This window comes from Schistocerca nitens, chromosome 4 (assembly GCF_023898315.1).
Source record: "Schistocerca nitens isolate TAMUIC-IGC-003100 chromosome 4, iqSchNite1.1, whole genome shotgun sequence".
Lineage (NCBI taxonomy): Eukaryota > Metazoa > Arthropoda > Insecta > Orthoptera > Acrididae > Schistocerca > Schistocerca nitens.
The window spans coordinates 639,099,539-639,120,523 of record NC_064617.1 but is presented as its reverse complement, the minus strand read 5'-3'; the positions used below and the strand labels follow the sequence as shown (position 1 = coordinate 639,120,523).

General features: G+C 37.4%; 1 protein-coding gene and 1 non-coding gene across 3 annotated transcripts in view; both read left to right on the top strand.

The window, feature by feature from the left end:
• Nucleotides 1–20,985, top strand: part of LOC126252095 (nuclear hormone receptor HR96-like) — a 128,416-nt gene that overhangs the window by 71,682 nt on the left and 35,749 nt on the right. Inside the window, exons 2-6 of one of the 2 annotated variants that reach the window (XM_049952955.1) lie at nucleotides 5,614–5,794; nucleotides 5,993–6,171; nucleotides 6,440–7,296; nucleotides 7,407–7,644; nucleotides 14,524–14,730. In XM_049952955.1, coding sequence (XP_049808912.1) covers nucleotides 6,010–6,171; nucleotides 6,440–7,296; nucleotides 7,407–7,644; nucleotides 14,524–14,730 — 1,464 coding nt within the window. In that variant the 5' untranslated portion in view covers nucleotides 5,614–5,794; nucleotides 5,993–6,009. Of the gene's footprint in view, nucleotides 1–5,586; nucleotides 5,795–5,992; nucleotides 6,172–6,439; nucleotides 7,297–7,406; nucleotides 7,645–14,523; nucleotides 14,731–20,985 lie in introns of those variants that run through there. The other variant, XM_049952956.1, reaches the window with a different exon arrangement.
• On the top strand, nucleotides 10,267–10,341 carry Trnas-cga (transfer RNA serine (anticodon CGA)). The gene has a single exon. It is a non-coding gene; the product is annotated as a tRNA-Ser (tRNA).

The following is a 20,985-nucleotide window of genomic DNA, read 5'->3' as shown; positions in this document are numbered from 1 at the left end:
AAATAAATTTAAATTTTATCATTATAACCGAAATTGAAATACAAAATTTTGTCATAATGGCATAAGTAAAAGTATCACATTTGTCCTTTTAAGTGTGTGTTTTACCCAAGTGGTTTCCTCCATTTTAATACTAAAAGATGCATAATAACATTAAAAATTCATTCATTTTATAAGAAAATTGACTATGATGAATGATTTTATTTCCTTTGGAATATATGCACATTATTAATTTCCTTTTTTATATTGGCAAAAAGCTTATTGTATTGTTTTATACCTGACTCACTAGCTCCTTTGTGGACTACCATGGGAGCTGCAGAGCTTTGTTGGTAATTTTTCACCTATCCTGTGTCACGATTGTGAATGTCACAATTTGTTTGAAATAATTCCCTGTTGTTGGCTACATCAGCGATCTGTACACAAGTGCAATCATATTCCATCCTACATGGAACAGAAACAGTGTATTATTAGGAATGCCTACAGTTCGGTTTTTGTATCCAGTCAAGATCCACCTGCCAGTCCTATCTGGTGCCAGTCTCACACTTTTGAGTAATATTCTAAAATGGGTCAGACAAGTGTTTTGTATGCAGTCTCCTTTGCAGACTGATTTCATTTTCCTAGTATTCTACCAATATAGTAGTAGTAGTAGTAGTAGTAGTAGTAGCTTTATTCATCCACAGATCTCTTTTTACAAGAATGTAGGACATGTCAAAGTATTTACAAGTTTAGACCAATTTAAAATAAGCTAATTCATACACACATACATTTACAGACCTCTAGTTAGAGACAATCATTAATTTACTCCTGGTATACAATACTTTTTCCCCAAATAACTTATTTAATAATTTAATGCCACACTGTTCACTCATATTTCACTATCATTCACTGCACACACTATACACACATTGTTTCATAACACTTCACTCACTAAACACACACACACACACACACACACACACACACACACACACTGGTGATCTCTGGGCCATTTTCTATACCACAACTTCCCATTTGTTATCCTGAAAAACTGAGTCAGCATTTCTCTATAATGAGTGAGATGTTGAGCTCAGAAACAGGAAGAGGTGTTAGTATTGTACAATGCATAGCTTGGGGGTAAGTTTTTCTAGAAAAGGAAAAAAGAAGGGGGAAAAACAGTGTGAAGGTGTGATGTGGAATTTTGGATGTTTTATAATCATTATTATTATTTATTTGTATAACATTTTTTACCAACCCCTACTGTTTTATCTAAGTAATCCTTCAATGTATAAAATGTATTGCATAACAGGTATTTTTAGCTGCCTTTTTAAAGAAGTGTTTTTTTACAATTTCTTTAATCGCCTTTGGTAATTTATTGTACAGTATTATTCCTTGGTAGAAAATGCTGTTTTATGTTTATTTTTTCTTGGCAAATATAAGTTGAGTCTAGCTCTTGTTCTATGGTCATGGACAGAACTGTTTGTGCAGTAATTACCAATGTTATTTTTGATGTTTATAATTCACTGGTAAATGTCTTCACACAGAGCAGTTAAAACCCCAGTTTTTTGAACAGAGCTTTACAATGAGCTCAAATACCATTTTTGATTATGATTCTTATGGTTCTTTTCTGAAGTTTGAAAACTGTGTTCATATTTTGTGCATTTGTTCCCCCAAAAAGAATGCCATAGCTAAAAACTGAGTGTACATATGAATAGTATGTTACACACTGATGATAGGATTCTAAGGGCATAAAATGCTGATGATATTCTGTTTGCAAATACCTTTGTGTGTTCACACCACTTCAAATGAGAATCAATATTCATTCCTAGAAATATTGCATTTGTTACACAGTCTGTATAGGTGCCATCTACATTTAATTTAACATTGTCATTTTCCCTCTTCAAGCTGAAATTCATGGCATTAGTTTTCTTTATGTTCAATGTCACTTTATTGATTATTGAACAATCGTAAACTTCCTTGAGAGCTTCATTTGCTTTCTCTGCAATGAACTGCAGTCTGCCACCTACCTGATTTATGACAAACTATGTTATCATTCCATTATCCCAACAAACTGTTACACCCTCATATTTGCATGAACTGAATCAGTCTGCTGTGACTCATTGATATTGTAGTCGTAGGGTACTATGTTCTTTCATTTTGTAAAATCCTCAACAAGAATTTTGGTGCATACTGTGTACATACATAAACTGTACCTCAACTGTGAAATACTTAGGGGGAGAAGTTGGCTGGGGGGCACCTTTGGTCTCTTCCCAGAGTTCCTGGAACTGGTACGGACAGTACCAGTCTACAAAAAAGGTGACCTATCTGAGGTGTCCAGTTTTAGACCAATTTCAATAATCCCAGTTTTGGCTAAAAGTTATGGTGTCTGTGATAACCAGATACAAAGTTACTTTGAAGACAATAAACTCTTCCAGGACACAGTATGGCTTTCACAAAGGAAAGTCAGTGGTTACAAAAGCAAGGGACTTAATTATAAAGAAAAGACATGGGTTTCAGGACAGAGAAAGTGTGATACATACACTCTGTGATCTCAGCAAGGCATTTGGCTGCATCTGACACAAGATACTCCTTGGTAAGCTAAAATGTTATGGTGTTGGAGGTGTTGTTCCGACAGCTCTTCAATCGTATCTTCAAAATCAAAAGCAAGTAGTGTCAGCCTCTGGAGCAATATTCCATAAACAAACACTGGAACATGGTGTACCACAGGGATCTATCATAAGACCTTTTATGTTCCTTATTTATGTCAATGATGTAGGTTTTAACAACCCCATGTTAAAGTTTGGTGATGACATCATCCTTTCTCCAAAGGGAAAACTGCTGTACAAGCAACAGATGTATTCTCTGAAAACATCACAGTTGGTCATAAAAAATAAAATTAAAATTAACAAATAAAACAACCTGTCATGTGGTATGCAGCCTCAGTAACATTAGATGCCAGGATAATATGGTGGCTGTCAGACTATTAGGTTTCATGATTGACAGCAAACCATTGATGAATGAGCACACGTTGTGTGTGTGTGTGTGTGTGTGTGTGTGTGTGTGTTCGCGCGCACACGCTACAAGCTCCCATGTGTAATACACCTTCTGAGGAGATTAGAAGGTGTATTAATTGACCAATAACTTATAACAGTGTAGTATGCACTATTTCATAGCTACATTAATTTCTGCCTGCTCTTATGGGGGGACACTTCAGGTTGCAAGTATGTGTTAATGCTAAAACAAAACAGACACTTTCAGAATCATCTCTCCTGGAAAAAGGTTGGAGCACTACAAGCCCATATTCACTTGGTTAGGAGTAATTAGTTTTCAACCAATATGTATTTGTATGCCTCATTAATCTCAAAGACAAGCAGGAGGCTTTCAGTGTGAGGCAGGAAATACTGAAGGGACAAGAGGAACATTGAAGTATCAGCAGTCAACAGTCTGGAATGTTCAACACACTGCCTTGAGAAGTATGTTGTCAGCTGCCAGGATTATTCAAAAGGAAAATTACAAAGGACTTGAAATTGTACCATTTATACTCTATTGGAGAATTTTTCAACAGTGACTGGACAACACAATGTTGTTTTCATTTGTTACATTTGTCCTTATTGTATACAGTTTTTTTATATGTTATATGAAAAACTGTAAACAACCCACGTGTGTATGTAATTTTGACACACTCCATTCAGTTGCGACTGATAAATGATGCAGATCTAGTATACTGTGTACATTAAGTGGCAATGAGAGCAGACTGGAAACGCACATGCTTCAAAAATATACTTCTTTAGAGAGACCGTCTCTAATTATTTTTTTTTATGTACACAAGAAAAAGTTTAATTGTTAATATGATGAGGCTGCACTTGAGCAGTTTTCCTGAAAATCACATTTTGTTGGCCATACACAACATCCTTTATTTGTTACAACACTCCTCTATTACATCTCTGACTTCATAGTAGGCCAATTCCTTAGCTTTGTAAAATTAATTCTTTACCAGTTAGATGACGATCAGTTTGCCCGGAAAGGTAAAGGCAATTCTGATATTGTGTTTGATAATGGAAACAAGGCTAATGAAAAATCAAGACACGTTCATAAGATTTGTCAACCTGGAAAAAGCATTTGGCAATGTAAAATGTAGCAAGATACTTAAATTTTGAGAAAACTAGGGGTAAGCTACGGGGATAAACAGGCAATATACAATATGTACAAGAGCCAAGAGAAGATAATAAGAATGGATGACCAAGAATGAGGTGCTCAGATTAAAAAGGTTGTAAGACAGGGATGTACTCTTTCACCCCTACTGTTCAAACTGTACATCGAAGAAGCAATGATGGAAAGAAAAGAAAGGTTCAGGAGTGGGATTAAAATTCAAGGTGAAAGGATATCAGTGATACAACTCACTGATTACATTGCTATCCTGAGTGAATGTAAAGAAGAATTACATGATCTGCTGAGTGGAATGAGTAATCTGAGTACAGAGTATGGACTGAGAAAAATCGAAGAAAGACGAAAGTAATGAGAAGTAGCAGAAATGAGAACAGTGAGAAACTTAATATCAGGATTAATTGTCATGACACATGGAGTAAGGAGGACATCAAAATTAGACTAGCACTGCGAAAAGGGGCAGAAGTCTATTAGTATCAAACATAGGCCTTAATCTGAGAAAGAAATTTCTAAGAAAGTAAGTTTGGAGCACAGCATTGCATGGTAGTGAAATATGGACTATGGAAAAATCAGAACAGAAGAGAATCGAAGCATCTGAGACGTGGTGCTACATACGAATGTTGAAAATTAGGTGGACTGATAAGGTAAGGAACGAGGAGGTTCTACAGAGAATTGGAGAGGAAAGGAATATGTGGAAAACACTGACAAGGGCCAGGATTATAAGACACCTGTTAAGACATCTGTGTTACTAGAGAGAGCTGTAGAAGGCAAGAACTGTTGAGGAAGACAGAGATTGGAATACATCCAGCACATAATTGAGGACGTAGGCTACATGTGCTACTATGAGATGAAGAGGTTGGCACATTGGCACAGGAGAGGAATTCGTGGCGGGGGAAAAAAGAAAGAAAACCAACGTTATTCTATACATTGTTTTATGAATGTTAACTTATTTTTATAAACTATTGAGGGTTGTTACCACTAACGCACTGGCTTGAAACAACTCCGGTACGTTTGCTTCGAAACCACATGGTTGCAATATGAACCATTTCATGTACGTAAGAAACATTCAGTAAATTAAACGATTTCGACTCTTTATGTCATTCACCGCGAAATGCGGCTCATTCATCGTTTGCAATTAAAGTATGTCATTAAAATGAATGTAAAGGCAGCCGAATATAACTGTCGGTTTACAAGTACTTTTGGAGGCGTTCACTCTTTCTTTAATCATTTCCACTCCAATCACGTACAACAGTATTCAATGAGCAGTAGGCAGTCGGCAACTCCAGTCACCGTGTGACGTAACTACGCCACCCATAAAAAAAAAAAAGAAAACATAGTTATCACGATATTTACTAGTAAAATGTATGAATTGGACTTTAGGCTGATGTCCTAGTGGAAACAAATTTCACATAAATGTTACTGTTAGTAAGAACTGCCACAGCCAATGCTGCACGTAACGAGTACTCCTATTTTCAGATTCAGTGTGTGAACTTGAACCTGCTTGTGTTTATTATGCGTCAGTAACATGGCGAACGCAGGCAGCTGATAAAGTGACAGTGAAGAGGCCCAGAAGCGTTCGCTTTCTGTTGATGGAATAATGTGTCACTACGTCACGGGGGCGTAACTGAAGCGGGTTTTCTGTGCCACCGTGTTTCTCGTAAGTATGTTTAAGTGTAACTAGCGCGTTGCCCAAGATTTGTACGTCATTTGCTAACACAGTGCTAATTGTTACTGATCACGTACTGTTAATTTCCACTATGATGATTTGTACACGTATTGTTAACCAGTTTAATGTACCATTATGCAGACATTGTTTGATGTTCCATTAATTGATATGTGGTCTGTGTCTATATAGTTTTACAGACCATCCCAATGGCTACTGAACCGAAAGAAGTAGCCATAGAAAATGCTACAACGAAGTCTGATACAAAGATTTGCGGTGTTTGTGGTGACAAAGCCTTAGGATACAATTTTGGTGCAGTTACCTGTGAATCGTGCAAAGCATTTTTCAGAAGAAACGCTCCGAAAAATAAGGTAAATTAGCGAGTTATTCCTTTATTGCTATGTAGTACAACTACTGTAACACAGTATGAAGCCTATGTCAGTATCCGTGTATAATAAATTACTGTAAGTACGTGAAAGTACAGAAAAAAAATTAATGCTTCTTAGGCCTTTGTTGTAAAGCGTAATGTGATTATCATGTAAACAGAGCGGATAACGTAATGTATCTGCAAAATTCGATGTATAGAATAGTAATTTATAATGCTACATAAATATAAATTTCATTGTCACTCATTTTCAGGAATTTAGATGCCCTTTTAATGAGAACTGCGAAATAACAATAGTCACAAGAAGGTTCTGTCAGCGCTGTAGATTAAAGAAATGTTTTGAAGTTGGAATGAGGAAAGATTATATAATGTCAGAGGAAGATAAAGTAATGAAACGACAGAAGATAGAACAAAATAGAGCCCGTAAACGTCCATTCACTTCATATCAAAATAAATTCAAACCAGAACCTTCTCAAGACTCGTTCGAGTATGTTGATCATGGTGTGTCACTGCTGTCTCCAGAGAGTTCATCACATTCGAAAGATGGTGGACCTGAGGGAAGCCCACCTCCCGCAAAGATCTGGATTGGCAGCCCATCTGATGAGAGGCTACAACTTTCACCTTTGAGGAGCCAGCATGTAGCTGAACCTTATCCATCCCCAAGTTCAGCAACAAGTGCATCTAGCCCCACATCACCTCCAGAAAATACCACTATTAATGGTTCAAGAACACCTGACATGCTTTGTGATTCAGAGAGCAGACATGCAGATAGCAATAGTGGTGTAGTGCATCAGTCCCCTCAATCTCACAGACTTTCGTCATCACAAGCAGTGTACAAAAACTCTTTGAAAAATATTAGAAGAAATAAGGAAATGCCATTGTTATCCTCTCTTATAAATAACCACAAGGTGGATGAACTACTGTCAAAACAATATGCAGCTTCCGCTCCAACCACAGTTACACCAAACAACGAAAATGTGAAGAGACGTGAGTCAGGTGAGTGGAGAGATCGAGAACAAGATCATTACCATGAACATGAAAAAATCTGGAAAGCGAGTGGAGCCTCATCAATATCAGAAGCTGCTAAAGAAATCTTACAGGATGTACAGAGGTAATATTTCTTGTACACAAAACAAATATTGACAATTTCAGTGTTAAGTAAGTAGTTCTTTTTAGCATTCTAAGCAGTCATGTAATTCAGTTGAAAACTCTATATTTCAGAGTACCAGGTATCCCAAATTCTTATCCATCATCAAATTCATATGCATCAATACTCAGTGAAGCGATTAAATTGGAATTTGAAGCCTATAGTTCACTGGCAAAAACCCACCAAAATTCTCGTGAACTTAATGATGCTGAAAGAGCCAAGCTAAATGAGCTCATAGTTGCCAACAAGGCACTGCATGATCCACTGGATGATGATATTTCTGCTCTGGTGGGAGATGATTGCAGATTTAAGGTTAGTTTGAAGTTTTTTGTATCACCACGTAACTTACATAAATTCTACAAGTATTTTTTGTTGTTTTATTACTGCAAGCATGTTAGTACCTTTGGTATTTCACATGGAATTTTCTGCTGCCTGTAGAAGATGGAAGCACCTGTTTAAAAACTGTTACTTACACATAAAGATGACTTTTCACAGACATCAATAACATTCTGATATTTGTTCAATATCTTGTTCCACAACAGGTGACTAACTTCTTAATTTTAAGATTTTACTTATGTGTTTGTATGTTATTGGTGGGGTTTTGCACACTTGGAAATAAGATAATCAAAATTAAATATCAAAGCCTACAAAGTAAACCAATCAGTGCTTCAGATACTGTTGCAACAATTTGCTGCAAACAATTATTGCTTTATCTTCATTGACATAAAGAAAGGACACCAGAAAATGTAGATGTTTGAATTACACTGAAACAATTACTAAAAATTCTCAGAAATTGGATTTTACAGTTGAGTGAACAATAATAGATTTTGGAGATGACTAAAAAAGATTTAAAATATCCAGTGTAGCAGGAAAAATACTCCAAAGGAACCAAAAGACCTAATTTTATTTTCCCATGAGATAGTCGAAGCTTTGAGAATTATTTTGGAAAAAAATGTATTACTGGGACCAAACCTTTTCCTTTACGGGATGTTCAGTGTAATGCTAAAGTGTTTATTTTTTATTTTATTTTTTTCCCCAAAATAAATATCAAATTAGGAAGTATGCTTTTTTGTGCCTTGGTGGGTTTATTCAAATGTGTTAGATGAATCTGTTTATTCATTATACTTCAGAGTAGGTACTTAATCCCCAAATACTCCAGAGACTGGATGATCAAAATACTGTAGTTTATTTTAAAAATGTTAGCAGTGTCATTTTGTAACATTGCAGTAAAAGTGTCATAACTTTCAAGCTTTAACAGATCATAAAATTAAAATGGGAGGGATAAAATGTTAAAATTTGGTATGGTTACTTATATCCATAGGGAAAAATAAATAAGCCAAGTTTCACCCAAATCTGAGATGGTGGATGGAAAATTATATTATTTTATTTACTTGATCTCACTGCCTTAAACAATTTTTCCTTTCACAAAAATCATTTTGGTGCAACACTATTATTACAGTATCATTACAAGACATCCATCATGCTGCAAGCCCGAGACAAAATAATCGCTACACTGTCATTGCACACACTGCAGGCACCGGCTGCTGACTTCCGGACCAAAAGTGCTGCTATGCCTCTTTGCACTCCTTTCAATATGATCAGAAAACTGATTCCAGGATCACAACATGCTATCATGTGTCATGCACATCACCATGTCCTTGTTTCAGTCTCCCTGGAAAACTGAGCTAGCATACCCTCATGATCAGTGAGATGTTGAATTTGGAAGAATGATAAGATATTACTATCGTGCACTATAGATGTTTGGACATGATACTCTTGCAAAAGCCCCACACTATTGTCGTGTGACAAGGTGTTGTAGTCATCCCCCTACGTTATTAACCACTATTCTGAATTGTCTAAGCTGTCCTTGATTGTGTGGTATGCATTAATTGTGAGCAATGTTTTGGTAACCTTTTTAAAGAGATGCGTTTTAGTAATTTCTTCCATCTCCTCGAGCAATTTGCAATACAATTTTGTTTCCTCATAGAAAATGCTGTTTAGAGCTTTTTGGTTGTTTTTCCCTGCTAACTGTAAATCCAAACTGGCTCTAGTCAGTGATTATGTATAGAATTATTAGTAAAGTACTTAATTTTTTTCCCGATATGTACAACTCACTTGGTGCTGTAAAGATAACCAGTTTTTTAAACAGTTCTTTACAATGTGCCTGGCAATTAATAACCATCTAGTTCTTATTCGTATGGCTCTTTTCCGCAGTGTAAACATTGTATCCATATTTTGTGCCTTCACTCCCCAGAAAAGAATCCCATAGCTTAGAATTTAGTGTACGAAGCACTAGTATGTCACCACATGGCATTGGCTGTTACAAACATATACTAGAACCTTAAGAGAAAAACATGCTGATTAGGTTCTTCTTGCCAGCATATTTGTGCATTTATTCCATGTTAACTCACAATCAGTATTCATTCCTAAAAACTGTGTTACTCAATCTATAAATTTATCATTTGTGCCAAGCGACAACTTTCTTTCTTCTTTAAGCTGAAGTACATGCTGTGCGTTTTTTTTTTTTTTTTTAATGTTCAGTGTTAATAATTATTTATTACACACTGTCCAAGTCCTTGAGAGTTATCTATTGGCTTCCTTTAACAGGAGTTATGATGAAACTTCGTGGCAGATTAAAACAGTGTGCCGGACCGAGACTCGAACTCAGGACCTTTGCCTTTCGCGGGCAAGTGCTCTACCAACTGAGCTACCCAAGCACAACTCACGCCCCGTTCACACAGCTTTAATTCTGCCAGTACCTCGTCTCCTACCTTCCAAACTTAACAGAAGCTCTCCTGCGAACCTTGCAGAACTAGCACTCCTGAAAGAAAGGACATTGCGGAGACATGGCTTAGCCACAGCCTTGGGGATGTTTCCAGAATGAGATTTCCACTCTGCAGCGGAGTGTGTGCTGTGAGGATGGGGTGTGAGTCGTGCTTGGGTAGCTCAGTTGGTAGAGCACTTGCCCTCGAAAGGCAAAGGTCCCGAGTTCGAGTCTCGGTCCGGCACACTGTTTTAATCTGCCAGGAAGTTTCATATCAGGGCACACTCCGCTGCAGAGTGGAAATCTCATTCAGGAGTTCTGATGTTTTATCAATGAATGTGACATTGCTGCCATCAGCAAAGAAAACGTTTTCTTCATATCTTATACTGTCTGGAAAATAAGTGATATACATTAAAAACAGAACTGCACCCAAAACAGTACCCTGAGGAAGACCTATTTTTATATGTTTATTGTCTGACAGTTGATTCACTAAAAATTTGTCAGCAACAAATGTGTGAATTACGTGCTTGCTATTCCTCTGACACTTAGCAGCCTTGGACAAGTCTAAGAACAAGACTGTAACACATAGTCTTTGTTTTTATGACCTGTTGTGAACTATGTAATAGTGATATTGTATTCCTCCCACTTCAGGAACCAAGCTTTGCTTCATTAAAAAGATTATGTTTATCTGTGCAACTCATTAGTCTACCTTCAACAACTTATTCAGTTGTTTTTGAGAATGTAAGCAGTAGTGAAACTGGTGTTAGTTTTCAATACTCTCCACTTTACCTTTGTTTAGTAAGGGCACAACTTGTGTGTGCTTTAGGTACTCTGGAAAAGTAATGCATTAAAGAGCTTGTTTATTATATTTGTTAATGGGGCTTGTATGCTGTCTGTGCACACTTTGAGAACAGAGGGTGAAACCAGGGTTGACAATTAAATAGTTCAGTTTACACTCTTATCATTAATTTATTTTTACAACTTCTTTATTAGTGGAAAAACTGTTAACTGCTTCTTCAAGCATATAGCACAAATATTACACAAACTGTTAAACTATGAATCGATCTTTTAGAAAGTTCTAAATTGGAACCCTGTAAGAATGGGCTGCACATGATTTTTACAGGACTTGCAACCCAAAACAGTATCATTGCATAAAATTGCCTGATTTATTTTCCTGTGTAAAAGAAATATTTTGTAATCTGAAGTGTCAAATGGACAGTGACTAGTGGCTGGAGCCAGAAGCAAGTTTTCTTCTTTTTTCTCATGTAATAAAAGAGAAGGTTGCTTCAAATGTTTTCCTAAGTGTATATCACTGATGAGAGAACAGTTTCTTTGAGAATGGAGAGCTGATAAAGTGGAACAGAAGTCAGTGTAACATCACAAACAATTTCATGTTGGATCATCATTGAATTTGTGCTTCGCCCAATTTGTGCTTTCTATTCCTTAATTTTGTGGAAAGCGCTTCTGATTTATAGATTTAAAAGGAAACCCCTGCATCTGTACTCCGCAAACCACCATATGGTCTGTGGTGGAAGGTACTTCTGGTGCCACTACCTGTGCTCCTCTTCCTTACACCATTCTCAGATGATGTGTGGGAAGAACAGTTACTATGATCTGTAATTTCTCTGATTTTTCTCATTGTTGTCATGTTGTAAGAAATTGTGGGCAGAAGTGATATGTTGTCTGCCTCTTTCTTGAAAATGCTTTCTCGGAATGTCAGTAATGAACCTCTTCTCTGTGATGTGCAATGCGTCTCTTGTAGCATCTGATACTGGAGTTTGTTGATCTTCTCTGCAATGCTCCCAAACTGACTAAATGTTCCCATGACAAAATGCGCCATTCTCTGTTTGAGTTTCTCTGTCTCTTCTATTAACTTAACCTGGTGAAGGTCCACGACTGATAAGCAGTACTCAAGAACACGTTGAGCAACTGCTTTGTATGACACTTCTTTCACGGATGAATTACATTCTTCCAGTTAAATCTGAGCATGGTATTTGCTTTTCCTACAATTTATTTTGTAGGGTCATTCCACTTTAGGTGACTCCAGGTGGTTATGTCTATGTATTTTACAGTTAATGACTGTTAACAGTGATTTGTTGCCAATAATGTTATTCAGTGACAGTGGATTTCTTCATCTATTTATGTGCAGTATGTTATATTTATTTATGGTTCAGGGTTAACTGCCAGTTGCTGCACCAGTGACCAGTCTTCCAAAGATCTTCCTGCATTTTGTTAAAGTCGTCTATTGTTTTACCCTACCTGTAGACAGCAGGATCATCTACAAAAAGCCTCATGGAGCTTCCAAAATTATGCACTAGGTCATTTATATATAGGGTTATTACAAATGATTGAAGCGATTTCACAGCTCTACAATAACTTTATTATTTGAGATATTTTCACAATGCTTTGCACACACATACAAAAACTCAAAAAGTTTTTTTAGGCATTCACAAATGTTCGATATGTGCCCCTTTAGTGATTCGGCAGACATCAAGCCGATAATCAAGTTCCTCCCACACTCGGCGCAGCATGTCCCCATCAATGAGTTCGAAAGCATCGTTGATGCGAGCTCGCAGTTCTGGCACGTTTCTTGGTAGAGGAGGTTTAAACACTGAATCTTTCACATAACCCCACAGAAAGAAATCGCATGGGGTTAAATTGGGAGAGCGTGGAGGCCATGACATGAATTGCTGATCATGATCTCCACCACGACCGATCCATCGGTTTTCCAATCTCCTGTTTAAGAAATGCCGAACATCATGATGGAAGTGCGGTGGAGCACCATCCTGTTGAAAGATGAAGTCGGCGCTGTCGGTCTCCAGTTGTGACATGAGCCAATTTTCCAGCATGTCCAGATACACGTGTCCTGTAACGTTTTTTTTGCAGAAGAAAAAGGGGCCGTAAACTTTAAACCGTGAGATTGCACAAAACACGTTAACTTTTGGTGAATTGCGAATTTGCTGCACGAGTGCGTGAGGATCCTCTACTGCCCAGATTCGCACATTGTGTCTGTTCACTTCACCATTAAGAAAAAATGTTGCTTCATCACTGAAAACAAGTTTCGCACTGAACGCATCCTCTTCCATGAGCTGTTGCAACCGCGCCGAAAATTCAAAGCGTTTGACTTTGTCATTGGGTGTCAGGCCTTGTATCAGTTGTAAACGGTAAGGCTTCTGCTTTAGCCTTTTCCGTAAGATTTTCCAAACCGTCGGCTGTGGTACGTTTAGCTCCCTGCTTGCTTTATTCGTCGACTTCCGCGGGCTACGCGTGAAACTTGCCCGCACGCGTTCAACCGTTTCTTCGCTCACTGCAGGCCGACCCGTTGATTTCCCCTTACAGAGGCATCCAGAAGCTTTAAACTGCGCATACCATCGCCGAATGGAGTTAGCAGTTGGTGGATCTTTGTTGAACTTCGTCCTGAAGTGTCATTGCACTGTTATGACTGACTGATGTGAATGCATTTCAAGCACAACATACGCTTTCTGGGCTCCTGTCGCCATTTTGTCTCACTGCGCTCTCGAGCGCTCTGGCGGCAGAAACCTGAAGTGCGGCTTCAGCCGAACAAAACTTTGAGTTTTTCTACGTATCTGTAGCGTGTCGTGACCATATGTCAATGAATGGAGCTACAGTGAATTTATGAAATCGTTTAATGGTCCTATAACTTTCCCTTGGGGTACTACAGAAATTACATCTATCGATCACAAATCTGGTTATACTAGGTATGCTTGAATTTTGTTCACTAAACAACAGTGCAAAACTATACTGAATGCCTTTTAGAATTTGAGGAACACAACACAACACAACCTGGGCATCATTGTCTATGGCACTTTGGACCTCATTGACAAGCAGTTTGAACCGCGTTGCACAGTATAACAGTTTGCAGAATCCATTGCAGAATGCATGTGGATTTGCACAAGATTTTCATTCTTCAAAAATGTCATATTATGTGAGCATAGAACATGTTCCATAATTTAACAAGTCAGACCTCAGTGATACATGTCTTTAACTATATGTGTATGACCTATGATCCTCTTGAAAACGGGAATGATGTGATTTTTTTTCCAGTTGCTAGGTATCCTTTAGTATTCCAGCTACATATGACAAACTACTGCTAGAAAGGGAGCAAGTTCTTTCACATAATCTCTGTATGATCACATAGGTATTTCATCTGATCCAGATGCTTTTCCACTTTTGAAAAATTTTAGTTGATTTGTTATTCTGCTATCACCATTGTCGATTTTCAATTTCGAAATTTGTACAATGATTGGAGGGAGGAATGATATTATGGTCTGCTGTATTAAAATGGTTTAGGAATATCAAATTCAGTATTTTTACTTTTATTTAATATTATGGAATTTCAAAGATGCTGAAATTTAGTCACTGCCATGTGGGGAGAGTGCAACTAAACATTTTCTGTTATTTTAAAGGCCAGTGTGAATGAAGCTCCAGTTTTACTTGATGTGATAAATTTAACTGCTGTTGCCATACGTCGACTGATAAAAACGGCAAAGAAAATAAATGCATTTAAAAATATGTGTCAGGAAGATCAAGTGGCTCTGCTGAAAGGAGGCTGCACAGAAATTCTAATGCTACGTAGTGCCATGTCTTATGATCCAGACAATCATATTTGGAAGGTAAGTACTTTCTTAAGTTAGTAGGAATCCATAAAACATATTTTTATATAGACAATTGATATCTATTGTAGCATTAGATTACAAAAAGACAGTCATCTTAATCAGGCCGCAGGTTAAAATTTGAATTTACAAGCATGTAACTGGTACATTTTCATTTAGATGTGCCAAAAGTAAACAAATGTGCTTTTGTTATCCAACTTGCATTGTACCTCTGTCAGCTATGTTCAGCAGATCATATATTGCTTATTCTTCCTTTCTTGAGTATTAAATATTTTCAATTTCTTTAAGTGCATCTTACTCCAGAATAACAAGTTTATTGCAGTGTTCTTTTTTTTTTTAAAAAAAAGAAAAAAGAAAAACAGTTATTTGAGAACACATACCAAAACATGTGCACTGATATGAAACTTCCTGGCAGATTGAAACTGTGTGCTGGACCGAGACTTGAATTCCGGACCTTTGCCTTTCATGAGCCAGTGCTCTACCAACAGAGGTAGTGATGGAAGTAAAATTGTGAGGATGGGTTGTGAGTCATGCTTGGGTAACGCAGTTGCTAGAGCACTTGCCCATGAAAGGCAAAGGTCTTGAGTTTGAGTCTCGTTCCAGCATACAGTTTTAATCTTCCAGGAAGTTTCATATCAGCACACAGTCTGCTGCAGGGTGAAAATTTCAATCTGGAAACATCCCCAAGGCTGTGGCTAAGCCATATCTCTGCTATATCCTTTCTTCCAGGGGTGCTAGACCCACAGGTTTTGCAGAACTTCTGTGAAGTTTGGAAGGTAAGAGTTGAAGTATTGGCAAAGTAAAGTTGTGTGAGGTGGGTCATGAATCATATTTAGGTAGCTCAGTTGGTAGAGCACTGGCCTATGAAGAACAAAGCTCTTGAGTTAGGCTCTCGGTCTGGCACATAGTTTTAATCTGCCAGGAAGTTTAACATACCAAAACATTATTATTACATATACTTTGCATTGAAAATCTTGTTGAAACTTCATTGTTGAATGAAACAGCAAGTTAGGTGTTCAGTGTCGTCATCACAGACACTGGACTTAAATTTGAAAAAAACAGCTGGTTCAAATCCCCATCCAGCCATTCAAAGGTAGGTTTTTCTTGGTTTTCCCTAAACTGCTTTAGGCAACAAATATTTAAAACATTTTCTGAATTGCACAAAGTGTAAGGTGGGAAAACTAAATAGGACATGCATAAACTGATTTTATTGTAGCTGATTAATGGAGAGGCACTGTTAAATCAAGAATCATTATTCATAAAATGTATGACATATTTAAGTTATGAAAGACACAAAAGAAAGAAGATTGTATCTGTACAAACACTGTACTTTCTGCTGGTCGGTCCAGCAGTGTTGCATACAATTTAAATAGAGAGAATGTCGTATAGTGTTCTGCTGCCTGATTATTGAACTTGATGTTTGAACTTAATGTCACAGTTTTTTGTGTACTTTTAATGAAACAAAGTAATATGTATAACATACACAGCTTGTTCAAATACTTATTCCTGTAAATTATGCTATCAAAGGGTTATGAAATACTACAAGTGGATGTGGTGGGAATGCACCAGTTATAACTGTTTCACAGTGCTCTACCTCTTTCTTATAAAAATCTCCTATTCACAGATGCTCTGATAGAGAAATTCTCATTCATCAGGAAGCACTCTGTTCAAAGTCAGTGCAGAAAAGCACTGTAAGGAATAATATGTGGTGCTCATGCTTGATAATGTTGTAAACAACTGTTTAAGGAGTTTGGCATTCTGACTAGTGCTTCACAGTATATTTATTCCATATTGAAGTTTGCTGTAAATAATCCACCACAATTCAAAATGAACAGTAATGTACATAATTACAATGCCAGAAGGAAAAATGACTTTCATTACTCCACATTAATGTTGTCACAAGAAGAGGTGCACAATGCTGCAACTAAAATTTTTTATCACGTACCCACTGATATAAAATGTTGGACAGACAGCAAGTAAAATTTGAAAACAAAGGTTCTCTGTGAAAACTCCTGTTGCAAAGGAGAATTTCTGCTATTGTAATGTGTAAAAGATGGTGAGTAGAATTTACTAACTCACATCTGTAAATAAAAAATAAATAAATAAAAAAAAGCATCTTATGAATGTAAATATGGCTACATGTTGAACAAATTAATTTGCGATGTGAATTTAAAATGACTCATTCCACATCATTATGATTTATTGTGCAAAATGGTCCATGGAATATGAGACTGTCTAACTCTTGAAGTGTAAGGGTATTTTACCTGTCCCATATATCTTGCACAACAGTTGGAATAATTTTGTCTTGGCTGGCTCTCTCAAGGTACTCAAAATTCTGGGGGAATGTCATCTATTCCAGGGACCTTGTTTCTGTGTAGATCTTTCAGTGCTCTTCAAATTATTCTCCCAGTACCATATCTCCCATCTCATTTTCAGTTGCTCCTTGTTCCTTTCCTATAATATTGGCTTAAAGTTCATGTGTGCTGTATAGGCCTTCTATATATTGTTCCCACCTTACCCTTATTTGCTTAGTACTGGCTTGCCATCTGAGCTCTTGATAGTCATACAGCTGCTTCTCTTATCTCCAAAGACTGCCTTACTTTCCCCTAGGTGGCATGTGCCTTTTCCATAGTCATGAATGCTTCTACAGCTTTGTATTTGTCCTCGACCATTCCTGCTTAGCCATTCTGCGTTTTCTGTCTCTCACATTTTTTATATAGCTTTATTCTCATTTGTCTGCTTCATTTGTTGCCTTTTTATGTTTGGTCAATTAAATAATGAGAAAGGAGGAAGAAAATCATACCTTAAGGCACATGCTGTTAATGATTATCATCATGTTACTGAGGGCAGCAGTAGGTAGAGATCAAGATTTTGTAGGGAAAGTGAAATTGTCTCCATATTTATTGACACATGTGTCTATCTGGATTCATCTTCTAGAGATAATGCTTTTGTATTCACCTATCCTGAAAAATGAATGAAATATATTTTTGTCAATGACATAATGTGAGTGAGTTCTGATTATGAAAGAAAAATTGATCGGTTTTGGAAAGGTAACAGTGGAAAGAAAAGTGAAGGAATGGCAGTGAATGTGCTAAGTTTTTGACTATAGTCAAATTTTATGTTCACCATTCACTATTCGATTGTGCAGAGGTCCCAATCCCTTAGTTATTTTTATACCTATCATGGAAGATCCTAAACAGTGTATTAATGGGATCTGTTTTACACATTATTACTTTTCATGGTTATAGCCAATTAGAAGGGACTGGACTTCCAGCTTAATACTAATTTAGAACATTTTAGCTGATAATTATTCAGGTAGTGAAGGGAGACGAAAATTTAATACTCATGGGTGACTGGAATTCGAGAGTAGGAAAAGGGAGAGAAGCAATCATAGTAGGTGAATATAGATTGGGGGTAAGAAATGAAAGAGGAAGCCGTCTGGTAGAATTTTGCACAGAGCATAACTTAATCATAGCTAACACTTGGTTGAAGAATCATAAAAGAAGGCTGTATACGTGGAAGAAGCCTGGAGATACTGACAGGTTTCAGATAGATTATGTAATGGTAAGACAGAGGGTTAGGAACCAGGTTTTAAATTGTAATACATTTCCAGGGGCAGATGTGGACTCTGACCACAATCTATTGGTTATGAACTGTAGATTAAAACTGAAGAAACTGCAAAAAGGTGGGAATTTAAGGAGATGGGACCTGGATAAACTGACTAAACCAGAGGTTGTACAGAGTTTCAGGGAGAGCATAAGGGAACAAATGACAGGAATGGGGGAAAGAAATACAGTAGAAGAAGAATGGGTAGCTCTGAGGGATGAAGTAGTGAAGGCAGCAGAGGATCAAGTAGGTAAAAATACGAGGGCTGGTAGAAATCCTTGGGTAACAGAAGAAATATTGAATTTAATTGATGAAAGGAGAAAATATAAAAATGCAATAAATGAAGCAGGCAAAAAGGAATACAAACGTCTCAAAAATGAGATCGACAGGAAGTGCAAAACGGCTAAGCAGAGATGGCTAGAGGACAAATGTAAGGATGTAAAGGCTTATCTCACTAGGGGTAAGATAGATACTGCCTACAGAAAAATTAAAGAGACCTTTGGAGAAAAGAGAGCCACTTGTATGAATATCAAGAGCTCAGATGGGAACCCGGTTCTAAGCAAAGAAGGGAAAGCAGAAAGGTGGAAGGAGTATATAGAGGGTCTATACAAGGGCGATGTATTTCAGGACAATATTATGGAAATGGAAGAGGATGTAGATGAAGATGAAATGGGAGATAAGATACTGCGTGAAGAGTTTGACAGAGCACTGAAAGACCTGAGTCGAAACAAGGCCCCGAGTAGACAACATTCCATTGGAACTACTGACGGCCTTGGGAGAGCCAGTCATGACAAAACTCTACCATCTGGTGAGCAAGATGTATGAGACAGGCGAAATACCCTCACACTTCAAAAAGAATATAATAATTCCAGTCCCAAAGAAAGCAGGTGTTGACAGATGTGAAAATTACTGAACTATCAGTTTAATAAGTCACAGCTGCAAAATACTAACGCGAATTCTTTAAAGACGAATGGAAAAACTGGTAGAAGCCAACCTCGGGGAAGATCAGTTTGGATTCCGTAGAAATGTTGGAACACGTGAGGAAATACTGACCCTGCGACTTATCTTAGAAAATAGATTAAGGAAAGGCAAATCTACTTTTCTAGCATTTGTAGACTTAGAGAAAGCTTTTGATAATGTTGACTGGAATACTCTCTTTCAAATTCTAAAGGTGGCAGAGGTAAAATACAAGGAGCGAAAGGATATTTACAGTTTGTACAGAAACCAGATGGCGGTTATAATAGTCGAGGCGCATGAAAGGGAAGCAGCGGTTGGGAAGGGAGTGAGATAGGGTTGTAGCCTCTCCCCAATGTTATTCAATCTGTATATTGAGCAAGCAGTAAAGGAAACAAAAGAAAAGTTCGGAGTTGGTATTAAAATCCATGGAGAAGAAATAAAAACTTTGAGGTTCACCGATGACATTTTAATTTTGTCAGAGACAGCAAAGGACTTGGTAAAGCAATTGAACGAAATGGACAGTGTCTTGAAAGGAGGATATAAGATGAACATCGACAAAACCAAAACGAGGGTAATGGAATGTAGTCGAATTAAGTCGGGTGATGCTGAGGGAATTAGATTAGGAAATGAGTCACTTAAAGTAGTAAAGGAGTTTTGCTATTTAGGCAGTAAAATAACTGATGATGGTCGAAGTAGAGAGGATGTAAAATGTAGACTGGCAATGGCAAGGAAATCGTTTCTAAAGAAGAGAAATTTGTTAACATTGAGTATAGACTTAAGTGTCAGGAAGTCGTTTCTGAAAGTATTTGTATGGAGTGTACATGTATGGAAGTGAAACATGGACGATCAATAGTTTGGACAAGAAGAAAATAGAAGCTTTCGAAATATGGTGCTACAGAAGAATGCTGAAGATTAGATGGGTAGATCACATAACTAATGAGGAGATATTGATAAGAAATGGGGGGAAGAGGAGTTTGGGGCAAAACTTGCCAAGAAGAAGGGACTGGTTGGTAGGACATGTTCTGAGGCATCAAGGGATAACAAATTTAGCTTTGGAGGGCAGAGTGGAGGATAAAAATCGTAGAGGGAGAGCAAGAGGTGAATACACGAAGCAGATTCAGAAAGATGTAGGTTGCACTAAGTACTGGGAGATCAAGAAGCTTGCACAGGATAGAGTAGCATGGAGAGCTGCATCAAACCAGTCTCAGGACTGAAGAAGAAGACGACGACAACAACAACAACAACAACAACAACAGCTGATAATTTCAGAGTAAAATATGGAGACTAGTACACATGCTGATGCACATTGGAAAAGTTACAAGTAGTGTTGTGCATTGCTAAAAAAAGGAAGCCCCAAGATACTGTGTAGGGAGAAAATAAGTTACCCGCATAGTTTTAGATTGGTATACTTCTTGCACAGTTTTTAAATTTGCAAATCTTTCAGATTCTTTCTTTTCTCTCTGAAATCTATAATGAGGAAATTCTGAGTCCATCTTCTGCTACTAATTCTTTTATGTTGATGTTTGCAATAACTTCTCTAATTTTAGTAAACACTGTAGTTCAGAAGTTGATACTTATCTGTGAGTAAAATGCATTTTCATATATTGAAAACACTGACAACAAGAAGGGACAGGAGATAGGACATCTTTTAAGACATCACAGAATAACTTCAGTGCTATAGAGGGAGCTGTG